Below are 22858 nucleotides of genomic sequence, written 5' to 3'. Positions count from 1 at the left end.
TTCTTTTTTTTTTTTTTTTTTTTTTCTTCTTCTTCTTCATCTTTCTCCATTGTTTTTATTTATTTTTACTTCCTTTTCTTCTCTTTCATCCTGTTGATTTTATTGTATGTTCTTTTTTTTTAATAATTTTCATTTCATCATGGTTTCTGTTAGTGTTTCCTCTCTCTCTCACATTTTCTTTCCCTGACGTCTGTACATGTTACTTTTGCCGCCCAGTTATTCACCTATACAATATAATGACATTTTAAATTTATTTCCAGTTTAATTCTTGCGTCTTCCTTATGAGAACATTTTTGACTTTTTGAAGTGAAGAATTCGGTCTCGCCTTTATTATCCCTTTCGCGGGGAAAGGGGGGAAGGGGGCTCGCAAAACTGAAAGAGGAAATACGAGTAAATGAATGGATCTTGAATTTGGGTTTCAGTTATGTTTTGTTTTTTCTTGGAGGGAAAAATCTTGCTGGTTTTCTGGCCGTTGGTTTCTTCCTCCTTGCATTAAAAAAAAAAAAAAAAAAAAAAAAAAAAAAAAAAAAGCTGCCACAGCCTCCCGTTGCAATCTCGCTACGCTGGCTAGGTGGTGCGTTGTTTAAAAAGTTCGATTTCTTGATGGACAGACCTTGTACATCATCATCCTGAAAGTTTTAAAAAGAATGAGAGGAAACTATCCGATATAAGTGCCTGGTAATGTGCTACAGCAACAACAGCAACAACTACTACTACTACTACTACTACAACTGCTACTGCTACTACTGCTGTTCCTCCTCCTCCTCCTCCTACTACTACTACTACTACTACTTCTACTACTACTACTACTACTTCTACTACTACTACTACTACTACTACTTCTACTACTACTACTACTACTACTACTACGAGTATAAACCCTCACACCTCTAGATTTCCCATTCTCGAGTATAGGCTTACATCGAGAGAGAGAGAGAGAGAGTGTTTGTCTTAAAATTTTTCTTCATTATGACTTAGTCTCATGGATACAAGCCTGAACAGATGAACTACATCATTACAAAACCCATTTAACGAAGTAAGAACAAGGTCATGAACACCTAACAGTGCATTCACAATATTATAACGGTATTTATGTGGCTGGCAGGGTGGTGGTGGTGGCTGCGTCTGTAATTGGTGTGAAAAGGTAAGGTGATGCAATGTGGAGAGGTGATGTGACGGGGTGAATATCTTTGTGTGATGTGATGGTGGGGTGGGTGCGATCCTTGCATGATGGGCCAGTGAAAGTGATAGCATCTTCCCAGTCCACCGAGGAGAGAGGCACCACCAGAGAACGATCACCCCCTCTGTCATGCACACCAGTCACTATTTAAAATATATCTATGGTACAGAGAGAGAGAGAGAGCAGCGAATTTCCTTACAGCTGAATGAAATTGTCAGGTGGGTAGCCAGAATTAGATTTACAGCTTCGGTCAGAATTAAACATGAAAGTGGGATGAAAGCCACTGAGATATATTTATTTATTAATCTGACTTTTATTTTTCTTTGTACTAGCGTGTGATTACATGTTTGCTCGAACCTTTTTGTATACACCTCCTGCTGCATGTGGACTCACCATGAACAATATATGGAGATTAAAGGAGAGTGGAAAGTTGAGTTTTGAGGAGTGGGGGAATTTGTGTATATGGGAAGTTGTACTGTACGAGTGTTTGGTTAGTCAATCAGTCAGTGTATGTATCGTCCTCTCACCTCTTTGCTTCTCATGTTCCCATACCTCTTACCTCTTCTCCTCTTCCTGTCGCCCCTTTCCCCTTTCTTTCACTCCTTCCCCCTCTCTCCTCACGCCTTCCCGTCATCCTTTCATCACACTGAGAGGGTAAATAGGTGTATTATCTCTTCTCTAAGCTAAATAAAATTGTCCATAGGTTGACAGAACAACAAAAATGAGTCCATCATTGTAGTGAAGGAGTTAGTGCCATTCCATTGGTCAGTGTGTGATGATACGTAGTTTCCTCAGTCGCCTATCATCTTCCATCTTCATCTCGTCTTCATAGTCAGCCATCCCTCCTCCTGCTCCTCCTCCTCCTCCTCCTCCTCCTCCTCTTTCTCCTCCTCCTCCTCCTCCTCTTTCTCCTCCTCCTCCTCCTCCTCCTTAGTGGTCTATTATATTGCAGGTACTGGTATTTGCGCTGAGTGTTATGTTGTCATGCTGAGTGTTATATTGTATTTCAGGTATCACACCATCCGCCCATTGTGGCACAGTATGTGGAGGGCAGTAGTGGTTGGACCAGTTGGCAGGAATTCTCAATGTCATCCAAATTCCGTGGAAAGTACCTCCAGATCATCCCCCTTGGTATTGCACACCTCCACTTCAACAACACAGGTATTAAGCTTTACCCTGTTTGCTTTATATCTGTCTGTTTATATCCAGGTGCCTGTGTTACCATACGGCTTGCACTCCCTTATTCGTATATACATTACTGTAACATGGCCTGAAGTTGCTATCCCTCCATCATGAATTTTGAGCTGCAGTGAGAGATTTACTCTAGAATAAGGTGCTTATGACGAAGAGGTGCTAAAAAAGGCATGTAGAGCCAGTGTATTGCCTTTTTTGCCATTGAGATATGGGAAGTAAACTGCAGAAAATCAAGTCTTCACCAGGTTAAGGTGCTCAACCTTTAGATTTATCCATTTTGTAACTCTGAGTGCAGTAAGTTATCTTTCATGATGGCCCTTTTTTTTATCGTTGCCAATAAATCTACCTAAAGTTAATGGAAAATTGCTTGTTAAAAGTTCCATGGCTACCAACAAAGCAAATTTACCACATCTCCCACTTTATAGTATTGGTTATATGGAAAAGTTGTGATATTTTGGAAGACAGTGCTAACATGATGAAGATCACCTGTAACTCTCAGTATAAGTAAAGATTGCTTTCAACCATATCACAACTCTTTGAATAAAATTTGACAGTCAATTAGATGAAGCTGGTGGGGAAAAAAAAAAAAAAAAAGTCATAATACAGAAGCAGTTTCACTCTCATCTTAAATATCAGGACCAACTGCCTAGCCCCAGGCTCCTACACTCCTCATGGGGCAACACAGGATTAGATGATAGATGGATGGATGGAAGCAGTTCGGTGGTTTTAGAAAATGTTCTTTTATTTATTTGAGAAATGATACCTTTCCTGCAGCCCTGTTTGTTGCAGATATTTTCAGTGTTTGGTGTTTGTTGCAGGTAATCACTACACTTGGCGTAAGGTGTCGACCACTGTGCACAACATGATTGTAGGAAAGCTTTGGCTAGACAACCATGGAGAGATGGAGATCTTAAACCATCAGACTGGAGACAAATGCTGCCTCAAGTTCATACCATATTCATACTTCTCAAGGGAAACTCCCAAGAAGGTATAGTATGTTGGTTCCTTGGTTTGTGTCAGATCAGTATAAGTTGGGTAATGACACGCAGGGTTGGTTAGATTGTTTTGAGTTACTCTGATTTTGTTAAGGTACTGTTTTAAAATATCCTTAAGGTTACTGAGAAGATATTGATAATGAGTGTTTGGTGAGGAAACAAATTCACCATAATTATTCATGCCTGCTTATAACATCATCATCATTATAAAACACATTTTCAGAAATATAGACAAGGATAGCTAATGAATTTACATAACCAGTAATTGTTTGAACCATATTACATTTGTTGGGGAGAGTCATTTTCAGTAAGATGGTTGGTGATCAGCAACAAATAATGCTTGTTGTAAAGTAGGAGAGTTAGAAAGCAAGTTTTGATGATGATGATGATATTCTTGTGTTATTGGGTAAATGTTTATAACTAACACTTCTTTTCTCAGGTGACAGGGTATGTGGTGGACAGCGACGGTACCTTCAAGTGGTTCATCACAGGCATGTGGGATGAAAAGATTGAGGCGTGTCGGGTCACTTCTCAGTCCATGCGTGGAGGGAAGCCTGTGTATGAGACAGGACCTCCTAAAATACTTTGGAAACGCAATCCAATCTGGTCAGTAGAGAGTGAGAGTCTTATCAGTACACTAACATCTGGTGCATGAGAGGAATGCTTTTAAGTGGTGGCACTGACAGCCATGTACTCCACTGGCTAGATATACAAAAGTCCTTTAACTTCCTTCCCTGTCTCCCAAAAGGAGGGTGGTGAAGTGAAAGGAAAGGGGAACTTCAACCTGCACTCCACTCTGTTCACATTCAGATGAGCCTGGAGTTGCAACTACTACTATATTAACCCCTTAGCCTCTTCAGTCGAGTGACTTACTCGTTACTTTATACTTGCTATCCCCATATGATTAGCTTAGGAGATACTTTTTAATCTGGAGGAGTTAAATACATTGTTCATAAATTCCTACAGTACTAGAGGTCTTACCTAAGTGGAATAAAATTGTCTGGTAATATGAAGAGTACAGGTGAGATACTCAGATTGAAGAGATTACTCATGGTGATGCCTTTCCTATTTCTGTTAGAACTGATTGTATTAAATTTACATGAAACATCAGTTGTGATCTACAACACAGTATTAAGAGCAATTGATGCCTACTTTATTAAAGTTTTAATAGAATATAATTTTCAAGTAAATTATTACATTTTACAGTGCAGTGTTACATGTTTGCTTACTTTAGAATAAAATGTGTTTTTATGGACACAAAGTACAGTAGTCGTTCATATTTTTAGAGCTCTTCATATACAGTATTGTACCTATACTGTCAAAATCTCACAAACTGGAGAATAAGTTACTTTTACTTTCTGCATGGTGTAATGTATTTAGTACAGACACCCCTGAATATTACAGTTACAAGCTTACAATCATAGTGAACTTCAAAATGAGCTTCAACTTTGAACAAGTACTATCTGCACGTAATAATTGTAAGAAATTAATAACTCATCTCATTAGCTTAGTGAACTTAATTTCTCCATGCATCCTGTCCTTAAATTGCTCCTATTTGAGAGTGCTTGTTAAAACCATCTTTGCTCATTTCTTCTCTGCTTCCCAGCCCTGATGCTGAGAGATATTACAATTTCACTGAGCTGGCATGCCAGTTGAATGAACCTGAAGAATGTGTGTCTCCAACTGACTCCCGCCACCGGCCTGACCAGCGACTAATGGAGGAAGGGTTGTGGGACGAGGCCAATGCTGAGAAACTACGACTGGAAGAGAAACAGAGAGCGACTCGGCGCAGGAGGGAGGCTGAGGCTGAAGCAGCAGCTGCAGAAGGTAAGCCAGGAAGGGGAGCAGATGGGAGTGCTTGGGCAGAGGGTTGGGCAGCAGGGTGGCTAAATGGTAATTAACCCATTTGTGTCCATTGTTAGTGTGTGAGAGATTTTGCTAGAAGGTTTCTTGGTATACCGCCCTCCTCTCATTGGCTTAGTCTCAAAATTCGTAGGTCCAAACCATGAGGTTCCTTCGTTGATTAACTTTTGAAAATGCCCAGCTCTGCCTGATTAAACTGAGACTGGACACAAATAATTTAAAGAAATTGATGGATTTTCAAGTGCTTAACCTGTTAATGTCCAGTGTTGCTGCATACGTGATTATGTGTGGAAGGTACTTCATATATCACCTGTTCCCTTTCAGCTCATAGTTGCAGAGCTTATTGATTCACACCTTGGGCTGTTCCCCTCAAGTAACTTTTGAAAATGCTCAATTCTGTTCCATTTTAATAAGCACTGAACACAAATGGGTTAAATAGGTAATCAGGAACCAGAAGAGCTCATCTTATAGTTCACCTGCTTCAGTCTGATTGTATTCTTAAAACTATCAGACAGTTTTATTTAACAAAGAAGAGCTTCCAAGTAGTGGTGGAGTTTAGTCAAGGCTATATCTAACAATTTACTTTAAAAAGTCTCTCCTGAGCTAAAAAAAATAATAATAATAAAAAAATAAAATTAAAAAAAACAGGGAAGAAGAGGTTAGTGAGATTGTTTCTGCTTGTTTCAGCTCCTACAGCTTAGATATGTTCTAACATCCTTCCATCCATCCTTCATCCCATCCTGTTTTGCCACATGAGGAGCATAGGAGCCCAGGGCTAGGCAAGTTGGTCCTGACATTTAACATGAGATGCTTTAACAATGGGTGATTAATGTCATCTGGCATAGCCAGAGTAAAACAATGAGTAATTATCTGGCCAGGAGGGGTCAAGTATAATTCATTACATCTCTGTTTCGTTTACATGTTGCTGATAATGGTAATAGGATACTTACCTGGTTATTCAGGGGAATGAAAATGCAGGTTTGGGTGTGTGAAATGTTTTAGTCTTGATTAATGTTACTCTCAATATTTGTTTGCACTGCATGTATGCCACTAGATTGCCACTGCCTTTTAGTTGGGCATTATCTCTTCATATGTGTGCATTAGTACTGTACTAAATCACCTCCACTTGTTTCCATTGTTGCAGCACATTATCTTAACATATATATGTCTGTATGAATCTTTGATGGTGAGAAATTTGATTCAAATAAGACAGCACCATTAGTTTGGCAAACTGGTAACTATCACACACATACATCATCTAATCCTGTGTTGACCCATGAGGAGTGTAGGAGCCTGGGGCTAGGGAAGTTGGTCCTGACATTTAAAATGAGAGTGACCAGCCTCACACATCCCTGAGTGGCATTATGTGAGCAATAAACCAAAACCATTCCTTGGGTATAAACCTATACAGGCTCAGTCCGGCTGGAATGCCTTAATTGCCCACTAAACCACCAGGTGTCATAGTTTGGTTATATGGTTACCATGCAGCATAGTAAATGGTTTCCTGGTGTACAGGAAACCTTTTGGCTTGTCGCATAATGTAGAGTCACCCATAGACAGAAGGAAGAGGAAAGAAAAACAGAAGAGGAAGGGAGGAAAGGGTAGTCACCTGAGAGCAGCACTACATCAAGTGAGTGCATGAGCTGTTTCACATTTTAAAAATAAATTGATGACTTTCCATCAGCTGTAAATTTAAACCATTCTAAAATAATATTATTGTAAAAGCAGAATGAAGTGTTTGTTGGAAATATGTAGGAAAGCATGGATGAGTGAAACAGTACCAGCAGAGTGGAAAAAGGCTGTCATTGTACCCCTGTACAAAAATAAAGGTGAACGAAGTGAGTGTAAGAATTATCATGGCATAAGTTTATTGAGTGTTGTAGGGAAGATGTATGGAAGAATTATTATAGAGAAAGTAAGAGAGATATAAGAAGTCCTAGTCGGTGATGAACAGGGTGGCTTTGGGAGTGGCAGAGGATGCGTTGATCAAATATTTGCAGCGAGACAGATAATGGAGAAGGCTTGTGAGAAGGACTGGAAGGTGTTTATGGCATTTACGGATTTGGAAAAAACATACGACAAAGTAGACCGAGAAGGATTGTGGAAGGTTTTGCGCATATACGGTGTAGATGGTAAGGTGCTAGGTGCCGAAGTGTTTTTATGATAGTAGTGAGGCATGTGTAAGGGTAAATGGGCATCTAAGTGAATAGTTCACGATCAGTGTGAGCGTGCAACAGGGTTATGTGATGTCCCCATGGTTGTTCAACATATATATGGATAGGGTGATGAGAGAAGTAAAAACACGAGTAATGGAGAGACAGATGGCGTTGGTAATGAATGGTGATGGATGAACTATCTCAAGTTTATTCATTGCTGATGATTCAGTGTTACTTGCAAATACTAGACAAGAACTCGGTAGACTAGTGCAGAGTTTTGCTGATGTCTGTGAGCATCATGCCTTGAGAATAAATGTAGAAAAGAGTAAATTGATGGTATTTGAGAGAGAAGGTGACTCCTTGTGTGATGTTACAGTGAATGGAGAGAGACTGGATTTAGTGAGAGAGTTCAAATACCTGGGTACAGTGATAGAACAGAGAGGAAGATGTGCAAAACAAATTGAAAGTAGAGTGACACAAGGAAGGAAAGTAGCTGGTGCTATGAAGGCCTTGATAAGAAACAGAGTTTTGAGTGTTGCAGCTGCACAAGGCTTGTGAAGGAGTGTTAGTGCCAACTTTAACATATGGATGTGAGACTGTGGTGTGGGATGAGAATGAAAAGGCATGGGAGCGGTGGAGATGGGACCACTGAGGATGTGTGAGGAGTACAGAGAGTGGATAGGTTATGATATAATGTGATTCGTGAAAGATGTGGAGTGGGGATGCTCACCAGAATTGAAGAGAGTGTACTGAAATTGTATGGTCAAGGGAAGAGAATGGATAACAATACAGTGGTGAAAATGGTATATCTGAGCAAATTTGAAGGAGGAAGGAGGTGAGGTAGTTCAAGGAGGTGTAGGGATATGGTAGATGAGTGTGGTAGGAAGAGAGGTATGGAAGTCAGTGAGGCTAGGGGACTGACAAGAGCTTGAGCTGGCTGGATGAATGTTGTGAGAAGTGCATGATCAGGGATTTGGCACCTCATTTGAATGTGAAAGCATTTGGATTGACTCTGTTGGACGCGTTTGTGTGACGTTACAGAATGTGGTGAAAGTTTTTGGCTTATCAGATAGACCCTGGATTCCGGGAACTTGAATGATGAGTGAATGGATGCGTGGCCCATTGGATTGGGCAAACTTGAACTGCTTGGACATTGCTACTCCTCACCCTGCCCTCGGGTGGGAAAGGAGATTCGGATGATGATGATAATGATGACGTAAATGTTATCCCCATTCTCCTTATAGCGATAGCTAAGTATATACCATTTGTTCTGTGACTGCAGCAAGTAACTTTCTTCCACAGACGTTATTCATTGACTGCGGTATTGTGAGTGCTAAATGCTCACATTTATTTTTGTTAGATAACATAATTTTATGTGAACTTATACACAAGTTGATGTTGCAGGTAAAGGCCAGTCTGGGTACAGTGTAAACATTAAGATCAAATTAGGCAAAAAGTCAATCAGACAGACCAAAAGTAAAGTGTCAGAAGAGGGGGTCATCATCAAGTCTGGGGAGCATTTGATTCAACTGTGTCCTGATCCAGCACACTATACCACATTACCAAATGCCGGTAATTTTGTTCCATAATGCTGTAAGAGATACAAGTAAAGTTTTGTATTGGTGGCAGAAGTAATTTAATATTTAAATGCCTTCAGTGAGATGATGGATCTTTAATTTGTTCTTGCTGTCTCCAGATGACGATGTTCACTTTAAGTTAGCCTCTTTGAACTGGAGAGGCTAGATATTGCTATTTTTAACTTCAGTACACGAGGGCTGTCCCTAGCTGATCAAAAGCATCTGGTGGTAACAAAAATAAAATGTAAAAATACATCATCTAATTGAGGAGGTTAATATTAGTTGGAGATAAATTGATTAATTGTTGACTAGCTGATTAATCGTTGACTAGATAAGGGGTAGAGTTGTGGTGGAAGGTGAACACTATCAAAGAGTAATTAAGGTATTTGGAGCTTTATTTTTATTTTATTTATTTATTTTTTTTCATTGGTTTGTGTACCATACTGATAATTATTGTTGACTTCCCGAAAAACAGCTTCGCTGGGAAATAGCTTACAGAAAATTATTGATATACAGTAGTTTGTATGTTGAGGAAACTGTCTATCTGTGTATAGTCAGATGCCATAATCTTGTAAGGAGTGGCCATTTGTCATTGAGTTAGTTATTTTAACTAATGGCTATATTCCCATCACTCAGGGTTTATGTTTGTACAAGCATAACCATTGTGTGTGGTGAAGAAGGATTAGCTGGATAATGAATATTCATGAAGCTTCCCCTCCCGTTCACATTTTCTCCCAAAATACTCGGACAGCTGTGAGTGCCCATGAACTCACACTTTCTCCCCTGCAATGCAGAACCTCTGCTTATCAAAATTCATTTATCCCCAGAACTACTACTCTCTGGAATTCACTTCCTGGGAGTTGCTTCCCGCAAACTTTTAATCCACTTCTATTTAAATCCATTTGTTGTATTTTATGAATGGAGGATGCCTGTAGGCACATGGACTTATTATTATTTTTTTTTTCCTTTGTTTTTCCTTCCTCTATTCATTATCTAAATTTAAAAAAAAATAAAAAAATAATAATAATGTACCTCTGACTACAGTACTTGTATATTATGTTTGTAAGATGACAGTCACTGGGTGTACAACCACATGCAGTTGATCATGATAGGTAAAGATCATTATAACATGGAATGTGACTGTTAGGCCTGTCAGCATAACAGTGTGGTCCCACAGAATTTACTGGAAATACAGCAGATCTAGCACTAAACTCTAAACACACAATGCAAGGCTGAGAATGAAGAAAATTTAGCATAGAGCGTGTATTAGAATTATTGTTGCCATTCTGAGTGGTGGAAAAAAAAAAAAAAAAAAATCTTCCACTGATATTGGCAGTTTTACATGGAAAACAGTGTTATTTATGAGATATAATCTATAAGTCTGAGCATGGCTGATTATTTTATTATATTTGCACATTTATTATTTTAAAGTTATGCATTTAGTTAGATTTTTATTGTTCCGGTTTTTGCATTGTGGCTCATGATAGCAGTCAGATCATATGGTGGTTCATGTTTTTTTGGAATACAGTATTTCATTATTTGGGGAAACCCTTAAAAGTATTTGTGTTGGGATTTTCCTGGCTTTGGAGGAATTAAGTACTGTACATACTGTGGTTCCATTGTGCTGCAATGTTCTGGGCCACATTCTTGGTGGCATATGTGGCTTTGTAGCAGCTCTCGCTAAGCGATGTATTTTGTACATTAGTGTTTTGCTCATTAATATTGTTGTGCATATTGGTTATATCATTTCGATATTGACATGAGTTTTGATAAATAAAAAAACACAAGAAGATGCTGAGGTTTAATGTGCAGAATAAATAATTAAGGATGAGGTGCTTTGAAGCCTCTTATGCCACATAGAATTGTCGTTCTCCCTAGATATGTAACTGAAGTTATTCAGTGCTGTAGATTTATTTTTGCTCTTCTTACGACTCCTCTGAGAGAGAGAGCACCTGTCACAGTGTGAAAATTAACCCCTTCATTTCAGTTATATACTCTTTCTCTGTCTCTCTATATTGTATGTATATATATATATATATGTATGTATGTATATATATATATATATATATATATATATATATATATATATATACTGTATATATAATGTTCCAGCATCTGTCAGATGTTTTTTATTGAAGGGGCTCTAATTAAGTCTCTAACTGCTTAAGTTCAGAAAATCTCTCCTAGGCTAAATAGAATTTAAATGAAATTATTAAATATATCATCGGACTGAACCTTAACCCGCCCCATCCCGACGTTTTCTGGGCAGTGGTACGCCCGAGTCACGACATTTTTGGACCCCCCCCCCCCTCAAACATCCACTTTTGGTGAGAAACATCGAAAATTCATAGAGAAATCGCTCACCTGAGGTTTAAAATACTCGATCCAGGTAGGAGTACCTCCTTACCTTACAGGGTTTTCTATCAGGCTGTCTGTAAAGAAAACGAGTTCTATGGGAGGATAACTATTCTACACCACTCATAAATGGTATTTATTTATTTATTTGGTACGAATTTATATGTAGTACGAGAGTACAGTATATTGGTCTTCAAACGGTAATATAGGCATTATAAGCATTGTTTCACTCACTAACTCATCACCTTTTCTGACCTTTTTTTGCCACATTACCTTATCATCATTTCCGACTGTTTCTTCCTCTAACGTTTGTCCTCCACATTGTCATCGATTGGGGAATCACTCTGGCCCTGAATTTCGTACCGTGGCATGACATGGCTTTACTTGCCAGGTCACTGATAACAGGTGAATTGCTGAGAAAAGGTCATGCAGGGGGGGGGGAGGTCATGCTGGGTAAGGCATTGTCCCTGCCTGGCATCTTGTAGAGGAAGGTGTCCCGTGTATACGTGCCAAAAATCACTCGCGAAAATTGAAAATTGTGCAAATTAGGGACCTTGCAATGTCCTTGCAATGTTGCCGCGTTAATTGACGTCTCCGGGATATGAGTGCACATCATGTGAGGATGTGAATTCACGTCTCCGGGATGCGGCGGGTTAATGATTGCACTGGTTATCATACTTTTTTTCATTGTAGTAACCTTTTCACTGTGATTTTTTTATTCTTTCATTCTTCCTACCATTATATTATGTAACTTAAGCAAACACGTGTATTGAAAGGGTTAGTGAAGGCTATCTTTAACCTCACCAGTTTGAAACGGCTTTTCTAAACTGCAATAACTGAAAATCAGCTGGTAGTTGCAAAAATGAAATATAAAGAACTTACTCATAGACAAGGGGACTAATAAGGAGATTAGTGTACAGTATATTTTTTACCCTTCATTATGGTTTTGTTTTAGTTTTATGGGAGGAAATTTAGTTTCAGTACAGTACTGTACTGTACTTAGTGGTGTAATCGTTTGTTTATCTGTTTACTTTCAAGTAATGTAAAACTTTTATCATTTCCTACAGTACAGGTATTGTAGATCTGTATGTTTTGTGTTTTAGTAAGTAGGGGCATTATGGTGTAAGATTATCATATTTATTAGTCTTGGTTATATGAGAATATTAACTATTTTGTTTATTAGCTACTTCACACAAGTTTGACATTTACCACTTATTGCAAAGGAACTAATTCTTCAGGAACACATTTTAATTCTTGAGACCCATTTGATTTTATTACATTGCCATACATTCTTTAGGATGCATCAAGTGACAATTGTAAAAAGATACATGAAATAGTTTTAAATTCTTTTTTCTAGGTTATCTCCCTCATCATTGTAATTAACTTTAGGGTTGCTCATTAAATAATGACATACAATATTGTTTAGCATATCCAGATGTCATTTCTGTGTATTTGTATAATAAATGATAATTGTTCTCCTTCCACTCCCTCAGGTCGTGAGTATCCAGCATACAGCCCAGTGTGGTTTAGGAAGGAGACAGATGACACAAGTGGCGCGCTGATCTTCCGCTACACACATGAGTACTGGGACTGCAAAGAGCGGCAGGACTGGTCACGGTGTCCTGATATCTTCTAGTACCCTCCTGGGTGCCCTAGTTACCACCCGCCTTAATAAATTCATCATCCGTCATCACCACGTTTGGAGCAAGTTTTCCACACGTCCCTGATGATTTGAAAAAGGGGGCTGCGTCAGTGAGGGTGTGTTAGTGGCATGGATTGTTGTGCTGCCTCAGATTGTGGTTATTGCAGTAGTGGTGTTTTCTGTAGTGAACGACACTGCTTTTTGGAGTGGATAGCATCACATGGAATTGCATCACACTAGAGGGTGACTGCACTGGCTTGCCTGCTCACACCACACTGCATTACAGCCCAGTCTGTGATGTTCCATATCTTGTCATCCTTGTCAACACACATTCACATAAAACTACACACACACACACACACACACACACACACACACACACACACTACTACTACTACTGTACTTGCACATCTTCTATGTACAAAACTACATGCGCACACAGAAAACCACTTGCACACACACCTACCTTACCCACATACTCCACACACTGTGACCTTGCTACTATATGAAGTGGAGGAGCTGGGACATAGTGTGGTTTGAGACCAGGAGGCACGGTGGGTCTCACAGTGTGCTTACTCCATATCAAGGACTGAGAGTAACCTCATGAAGCTCCAGGTGCTAGTGCGATGTGTGACTTTGGTACTCCTGAGACTGTACTGGGATGTGAATGTCCTCTGATGAGATTGTCTTGGGTTGAGACTGTCTGACGTTGGCTTGTATTGTTGTTGGTTGAAGGAAGCTAACACAGTACCTCTTTGTTAACAGTTTATACAGGCATCTGTTTCTTATGTGTTAATATAATCTTGGATGCTATTTATGCTATCAATGTCAGTATAAGGATATAAATAACATGCAAGAGACTATTAAGGTATAGTAAACAAAATATATCACTAAGGGAAACGTGTTAGTAAGCTTCCAAAACCAATAAGAATACAACCTGTTGAAACACTGAATGTGTACTCAGTCTAGCACCAAGTTCTGTAGATTGTTTTTTTTTTTTTTTTCCCCTTTAAGACATATTTTATGCTCTCAACTATTATTTTGTTGAGTTAGTTGTAATTTATAACTTTTTCAAGTATGGGGCTTGTGCAAAATTTGCAGTGATTAACTGCCCTCTGTACAGTACTTTTTTTTTTTTTTTTTTTATTCCCCCATGTAGTAGCTAAGTAACCTTGATGGTTAATTATACTGTATGTGTTTCTTTCCAGAATAGCATATTTATTGGAAGTTATTTTGTCACGATTTTGAATTAAGTAATAATCTTTGTCTTGTTATGTTGAGCACTGAAAGGGTGTGAGGTGGTGGGTGGAGGCTGCACAAAGGAAGCTCTGAGAGACTATTCCTGCCGAACGAACCAACTTTTCATCAATCAAATTAACTACTTAGTCACAAGCCAGTCATCTTTGAACAGGTATTTTATGAAAAGATTGTTGTAAACCTTCCATCTAAATACCTTTACTGTGGTTGTAGTGTAGGATAGAGATGAGTTGTGTCTGTTCTGTGCACTAAAACTTCTCAAGGAGAGGAATCATAGAAGAGAAAAATTATATGAACATGTAGCAAGGGATATATTTATTCCTTCCTTGTCCTTTTTTTTTTTTTTTTTTTTTTCTTTTTTTCCAGCCTTTAATATCTGCTTCTAACCAGATTATTAATGAGTAATAATTAATTTAGAGGAAATAAGTTTTCAGTTGTAATGTGCCCTCAGTTTGCAAGGATTTGTTAGCAGTTTTTGACCTGTCCAAGACACTGACATCTGCAGTATAATGTAGTGGCTTTATCGTGAAATATATACCATAGCTTTGTATTATTGATAATTATTGTTTAAAAGTATTGGTAACCTGACCAAAGACAGATTATATATATTTCATAAGAATGCTGTAGCAGTAGACACACAAATTGTTGATTTTACATAGTTTTAATAATGTTTTTAATGTCATAATTACTGATAATTATGAATTTTATCATTTCATTGTTGAATGTTTTGAGTAAACCATGTCAGTCAGATATGACCACTGTACTTGGTATCTTCATTGAGAAGTTTTAGAGTAGCTGAACTAAATACATCATGCATTTTATTAGTGGAACATTGCAGAACTGAAACTTTCAACTTGCTGACATTAATTATGGACAGTTTGAAGACGAAATTCTTTACTGGAACACTTCTTGATTTTTCACTGGTATGAATATATTTTGCTCCTATGATTGCAGTAGCTCTTTGTCCTAGGCCAGCCATCCAGTACCTTCTATGTATGTATGCTGGGCAGCTTCATTCATCCTCATATTGGTATTTGGTTGAGGAATAGGAATTTCGTTTGTTTATTCAACACCCTTGCCAACCTCTGCCCATCTTGAGACTCTGCATGCTGAAGAAGAACATGGATCATCGGTAGAGTGAGCAAGAATCACTTAAAGAGAGCATGATTTGCTACAGTGTCTTCCAGGGAGTACTTAGCAGTGACAAAGGAATGGCAAGTTTGTTGGTCCTGTGGTAGTGTCTGAGATATCTGTGCTGCACAGTTTTCGTTTCTTTGTTTATTGTCTTTAGGTAAAAAATAAAAAAGTTTGATTGAAATAGTTTTGCTGTGAAGAAAAAAAATAGAAAGGAATTTGTACTGCATGCGACTTAATGTTCAGGATCATAGCATATTATGCGTATTTAGGTCAGTCTATACTGTGAAGCATTTCAGCTATTTTAATGGTTGTTGTGAAATTGCAATACAGTATATTATAGCACTGCTTTTCGGTTTAGATTCGTTGTGATCCTCTGTAATGTGCATTGATTATTTTGGCAATACTGTCGCTGAAAATTTTGACGTGTACACATAAATTTGAAGTTTGCAAGACACTTTCAGAGTTAGATAGGAAGGACTAACTGATTTGAATAGAAGTTAGAAAAATGAATACTTTTAGTGTTTGTCTATCTTGAAAACATTACCTCCAATGCCAGTCTTGTAACCTGTATTTTTTGTTTGCATATTTTCATACATTATAAAGAATATGTAGTATTGGCCAAAGCATTCATATTCTGCATTGTTTTCTTGGTTTGCACTGATTTAGTATTGTATTTTAAATATTTAAAGTGAGGGTATCACAGGATTTCACCTTTATGTGTAAAGATCAGTAGTTCCTTTACATGACTTGGACTTCAAGCTGGTGACACGAAACTCAAGCATGCGTGAGCTTTGAATGTTGTTGTGGTTGTGGTGGTGGTTTGCTGTTTTGTTCCTTGACTCTTCCTTCCAAAGCACTATTCCTTCTGATGCAATTACTGTACAGTATTCTCACCGCAGAACTGCATGCTATTCTTTTTGCTCTGGTCTCTTCCTCCACCTTTGTTATGATTCTCTCAGTGCTCTCACTTCCTTACACACCTCGCCCTCATCTCATCGTCTGACCATGCAAATTCAGGAGTGGCCGTTCCGTCTTTCTGTTTAGAAAAAGTCACGTCACTCTTGTGGGGCTCCTAGCCATATCAGGATTACTGGTAATGAACAAGCTAATTCGCTGGCAAGTTCTGCTATTCTCTCTTCTAAGTCCGCTTTGCATGCCATTCCTGCTCTTGATTGTTTTCCTTCTCTGATCCATCTCTTCCACGAAAGTTGGCAATCCTCATGGAACCAGGATAACAACAAACATCATCATTAAGCCCTCAGTTCTTTCCTGGCACATGTCATCCCACCCCAGTTGTTGATAGGTTGACTGGGGTGGGTTAAACCCTCAGTTTTTCCCTGCCTCATATCAACTCAACCCAGTCGTCAGTGGATTGACGGGTGGGTTAAACCCACAGCCCTTCCCTGGCACACATCAACCCACCCCAGTCGTTGATAGGAGACTATGCTTGCTTATCTTCACTTGGTCATACTCGCCTCACTCATGGTTATATGACCCTCAGCCGTTTTGTTCACATTGTAATTGCCCTGTGACTATCCTTTCCCCCCCCCCCTACACTTAAACACCATCTCTAAGCTTTCCCCTTCCTTTCCTTACTATGTTGGCCCCCCACTGCTTGCTGATTTCATAGGTGACTCTCCCACTGTTTCTGTTTCCAATATTATCACTTTTCTTAATGCTTTTCACATCATACTTTTAACATAATTATTTCCTAAGCTCTCTTCTGCCTCAGTGCTGTATAGTCATGGTATGGCTTGGTGCTAGTTCTTCATTATTCCTTCCTGCCTACAGTCCACCATCCTCCCCTTGGGATAGGGAAGTAGTTGAAGGACGCCATTTATAACCAGGCAGTGGAGCTGCCAGGTTATATTGGTGCCACCACATGATGGCATCCCTCTCCAGCACCACTTCGAATGTGAGCATTGGTATTATGGTCTGTTCTAAGTGGCTTTGGAGATTTCATAACAACATTTCCTTCTTGTTGTATTGTGCATATTACACCTCAGTATCCTCTTGTATATCACTTGATACAAATGAAGTTGATATTAAAACTAATGTATATAAATAGTCAGTGAGAGAATATCAGTGATGTAGCAGGCCCAATAAATCACGAAGGAAGAGTGTGTTGTGAACCTTCTAATGCTACCAAAAATATGAGCCTTAATTTCTCATTGGCTTTACTACCATCTCTGAGGAGTGCAGGGTAATGTTTGTCACTGACTGCACTTTTTGAGACTTTTATGATCAAATGAAGCCATTCATTCGGGATGGTTGGCCCAAAGTCAAACAGCCTGCTTGTGATAAAAACTGAAGTTCTTGGGTGTTAGGAGCAGCTAAAAACTCACTAGGAGAGAGTAGAACAGACACCAGGACCCGTAGCTGAAAAATGGACTCTGTGTTTAACTTGGAACTTGACTCACATGCTCAACATTTATTACTTTTGTATAGTGTCTTTGCTTATTTTAGTGTAAAGCATGGCTAGAATATTTAAGCTTGCACTAACTTAAAAATGTATCTTTTTAGCCCATCTGTGTTGTTTATGATTAGAGCTTATGTTATTGAGGATCATATTTAGTTTCTAGTTGAACACTGAGTAAGTTTTCCAGTAATTGGTTCATCTTTCTAGGATCAGTAGTGTCACCTTCCTCATCTGTACATAATCCTGTGCTAGGGGTGTGTGCTGACCAAAAATATATATATATTTACATAAATACATATATATATATATCACAGTTCAATACCATCTCTGTACGGACGTTAGTTCCTTCCAGTGGTATGATTAATTGTTCAGTTACAGCAGAATGGAACTTTCAATACAGCTGCGCTAAAAATGCGTGCTTATAAAAAAGTACAGTACTCTAGTTAAATACCATCTCTAACAGAATTAACTTTGTTCTAAATGATATAATTGCTTGTTTGGTTGCTTTATCTGAGGAATTTTTCAAGGACTGAGGGCGAATTAGAATGGAGGGTGAGTTACTGGAACGTATACAGTATATGGCAGAGTTTATGAAAGTGAACTGTTGGTGTATCAGTCACAGCCAGAGTTTACTGAAGACGCATTGTTAAAAGCTTTATATAAACTTGCGAAGACGTGATATCTTGTGGATAATATAAGAGATCTGTCTTCTCCTTAAGTTTTGTGAAGTGAGGTGATTGGCAAGAAGTACAGGGGAATGCTGTGCTATAATTCTGATTGTGGCACAGTCACTGGTGCTTTACTGACAGTTTGTACATAAGTCAGTAAAGTTCCAAACAGCGTACTTGAAAACACTTCAGTTGTCTCAAGAGTTAAATTGCAAGTCAGAAATCTCTTGTTGAAAGGGAAATATTAAAGGTTTATTATTAGTACATTATTCTTACATATATTATTTCTATAAATGCGTTAATTGCTTTTGTGATAAACAAGAAAATAAAATGGGAGACTAGTTGTCCAAGTATTTTATTTACGCCATATTTGGTTATCAGCATAGAAGACGACTTGCAAATACTGTAATCAGCTGTACTGTATACTGTATTTTTATTTAGACCAGTATGTTACAATGAACTATGTGCAGTGCATATTTATAAATGTATATCAAGTATTTTCTTCAAAACTGAAAACTAAGAATCTAACTTTGTATTGTATATATATATATACCTGTAAATAATAAATTCTGATGAGAATCAGGACGAAGAGTGAGCTATTAGGAGTTGTAATTTGAACATTGAAAAATTTTTTGTTGTAAATTTGTTATGGTAGGTGGGGGCACCCATCATCCACTCACTTGATGTAGTGGTACCCTCAGGTATTTCTACACTGAGTGATAAACCAAATAGTTTCCTGCAACCCAAGAAGTTATTTACTATGCTGGGTGGTAACCATATAACCAACAAATGAACACCTGGTGATCTAGTGGAGTATTGTACATGAATGTATGTGGCCCGTTAGTGTTCGAAATAATGAAGTGGTTGGGGTTTATTGCTCACATAATGCAACTCGGGGAATGGCAACTGGTCACTTGCCCTAAATGTCTGGACTGAATGGCATGATCCTGGATCCTTATGCTCCTGATGGGGTAATAAAGGATTAGATGATGGATAGATACAGATTCATGTTGTTGTTGTTGGAAGTGATGGGAAAGTTTATCCCTGAAACAAATAATTCTGTACTTAATCCTCCTTGTACAATTAATATTTTATTAGGTTATTTTGGATACTACAGTATGCTTTGTTCAGCATAGGACTGATCTTTTGTACTCTAGTACTTAGGACTGATCTTTTGTACTTTACAAAATCTCTAGCCTCTTGAGTATGATTTTTCTTTTTAATATTTGGTTCATGCTACCACCGACTGACTTCTTGTATTCAGCCTAGTGGAGACCTCTCATAGTGGTACAGTAGATAACCACCATCAGTACTATAAAATGGCATTGTGTTTTGTTCTGATGCTGTTGATAGATATTGGCTAAGGAGATTTTGTCTGTGGTCACCTTCTCTGGGGCATAGATAGGTAGATTGTATTTTAATTGCACATTAACACAAAACTCTACTACCATACAGTATTAACCCTTTGTAACTTTTTTTTTTAAATTTAAATCTTGCAACTTCCAGACCATTTTATTTAGGCCAGAAATCTGTAATGATGAGAGTTAGGAGGGTAATGTTAACCCCTTTCTTATGAAAGAGTTCCCTTAACCCGCTGCATGCCAGTGCCGTTTTAAAAGGGTCTGACATAATTCCGCAGCCAGTGCAAGTGCTGTTTTAAAACGGTTTAAAATAAAAAACTTCAGTGACCACATTTTTCAAGATTCGCAGGTAAAAATTGGGAGGCATGTAAGGTAACTGTTCCTCTACCATCCCTCAGGCTGTCAAGGCCATACTCTCACTCGCTTCCCCCTTCACGCTCACTCTGCCTGTGTGCCTCACCCAGTGCTGTACGTAGTGAAGGTATTTTGTAAATATTTTCATATAAGTTGTAAATATTTTCTTGTAAGTGCCAGGTTGTACCTATCTTCAAGTAAGTGTAAGATAATGCATTTACAGTGAGAAAGACACGCAAATTGTGATAGATGCTGAAAAAATAAGTAATCAGAAAAGTGTACTGAACATTGCTATACCTTCCCAGCATAAATAACTGAGTATACCTTACATAGAAAACGACTTTCTCTTACGTACGTGGTGAGCGTGAGAGAGCGGCTACACCTGTACACGAGTATGCAGGACTCAATAAAACTCACTTCCGAGCCTCGGTGAGCATTTTAATGGCGAAATTCGTTGTTTCCACATCAAAATCTATCATTTTAGCAAAAAAAAAAAAAAAAAAAAAAAAAAAAAGGCCAGCACTGTGGTGACCCATAGGGCTAAAAATAGCCAGCACGCAGTGGGTTAAGTGGAATAAAGTCACTTGGTAGTCAGCAAGGTTAAAATTACAAAGGCAACATAGCAATCAAGGGGTAGTTCATTTTTTTTTTTCCTCAAAATTCTCTAGAAAAAAAAAGGGGATGGGGGGGGGAGTTTGAACTAAGCAAATTTGATTTGTCTTGTGATATTAAAACAGCATGGTGCAATACAGATTCATGCTAAGCAGCCCTTCCATATACTGTATGGAAATCCTGCATAGCATCAGCATTATGCCCAACCTGTTTTTAATATGGAAACCCACTGTGTTGTTTGGTCTGATGCCTTTAATGGTTTGAAATTGTAAATGTACTTTTCTGATTTGATGTGTACCCAGACAGTATGCAGCTGTGTTGCTGTATTTACTTTATTACTATTCGTGTTTAAATGGACGTAGGTATACTACAATGAATCATATGATTACAAATGCAACTGGGTGGACTGAAGTACATTTTGTATACAAACACACATGGTATTTGTATTTGACTTATATCATTTGCTCAATTACTGCATTTATATGATGTCCCTAGGCTATGGTAGTAACTGAAATTGTTCCTAACCTCTGCAATCCAGAAATATCTCTTGCAAGCTGAATAGAACAGTCTGGCATTACACAGGAAAAACTATAAAAAGACATCCTCAGGCTAGGGAAGTAACTGTCTACTCCTCTTGTGTAAAAATTAAGGAAATGCTTGATATTTTGTACATGGTTGTTTAAGTGAGATTGAGCCAGAAGCTTGGAGGCATGGATGATATGCAAGTGATTGTGTCATGTTCTCTAGGAATGCCATGTGATAGCTTTCCTGCTTTTGTGGTCCCCTTCATTTTGGACTGCACCTCACCCCATCTCTTAAGTGTAAATTTGGGTTAGATGATGTAGGTAATGGTGGATTTTCTGTCAGATTTTGGATCTTCGAGATAATTGGGAGTACAGTAATCCCTTGATTATCCAACGTAGTAGAGCCAAAGGCATGTCCAGGTAGTGGCTCCATCCAGATAGTGGACTTCTCCCCTGGCCCCCACTTGTACATAACCTACCTTTGAAAGCCAGTGTAAAAGGCCATTACACTACATCATACATGTTAACACTACAGTAAAACCTCCCTCAGTCTGCATAATAGGGGCTGAGGCTTTGCCAATTTATGAGAATCACCCCCCACTCTCCCAAAAAAAGTGTCTAAGATCACTTACCATGTTTCCATACAGTAGTAGGGTGTAATCCAAGTGTAGAGAAGGCCTGTTGGTAGGATGTAGAGGGGGCTCAAGATCACTTCTGTGCACAATTTTCTAACCAAACCACACTTAACATACTATACACTATACTGGCCTTTATCACTAATTTACATCACTATTGTATTAAGATTACTGAATTACCCTACTGAACATAACATACACTTTATATACAGTACATTTATTCACTACTATCACTTAATCACAGCAGCCCCGTCAGAACTGGCACTTTCCCCTACAGCTTTCCAGTCAGTGAGGCAGTGTCAGGTCCTCAACTTGAAGAGCCAACCAGAATTTGCCTTGAAATCCGGGATCTTCATATGTTTGGCCAACCTCGTTGCAGTTTTGCAAGTCCACACTTCTTTTGGGCACACCAGCGGCACACTCCTGTTTGTACCACTTAAACACAGCAGCATCTAAGGTCAGGCACTTCACTGGCCTGATCCTCTTCTCAGCCCTCTTGGCAGAGCCTGAGTCCTCAAGGGTAAGGGCATGGGCACGAATTTACTTTTTTCTCGATGTAGAAAGTGCTGGGTTTGATGCTGAACTCGGCACAAATATATCGCATGGAAGCGCCAGCGCCCATTTGTGCCAAGACTTTCAGCTTCTCCTGCAGGCTCAGAGTCTTCAGCTTCATTTCCTTCCTCCCAGAGGCTCCCTTGGTACTGTACAAAGACAACATGATGGCAGGATGCAGGATAAGTACATCTGAAAAGTGCGCAACATTTTGTCACAGTCACGAGCAAGCGGGAGAGACCCGTCACGGATGGTGGCTGGGCAAGCCTGACCCCCACATGATGCGCTGCGCTGCACGGCAGCTCAGTACGTTTATACCACCTAAGTCAGTATGTTACCGGCCAACAACCAATGTGCTGACTTAATTTTGACTTCTA

The 22858-nt window shown here is 38.8% G+C and overlaps 1 protein-coding gene across 1 annotated transcript in view; it reads left to right on the top strand.

The window, feature by feature from the left end:
- Osbp (oxysterol binding protein) overlaps positions 1-14553 on the top strand; it is a 206199-nt gene extending 191646 nt beyond the window's left edge. The window contains exons 9-13 of the mRNA XM_080281715.1: positions 2191-2341; positions 3193-3362; positions 3809-3975; positions 4976-5196; positions 12814-14553. Coding sequence (XP_080137841.1) covers positions 2191-2341; positions 3193-3362; positions 3809-3975; positions 4976-5196; positions 12814-12956 — 852 coding nt within the window. The 3' untranslated portion in view covers positions 12957-14553. The remainder of the gene's footprint in view (positions 1-2190; positions 2342-3192; positions 3363-3808; positions 3976-4975; positions 5197-12813) is intronic.
- Positions 14554-22858: the final 8305 nt, after the last annotated feature.

This window comes from Coenobita brevimanus, chromosome 90, assembly GCF_032717465.1.
Source record: "Coenobita brevimanus isolate Jiangsu-jjx chromosome 90, ASM3271746v2, whole genome shotgun sequence".
NCBI lineage: Eukaryota > Metazoa > Arthropoda > Malacostraca > Decapoda > Coenobitidae > Coenobita > Coenobita brevimanus.
This window is presented reverse-complemented; position numbering and strand designations above follow the sequence as displayed.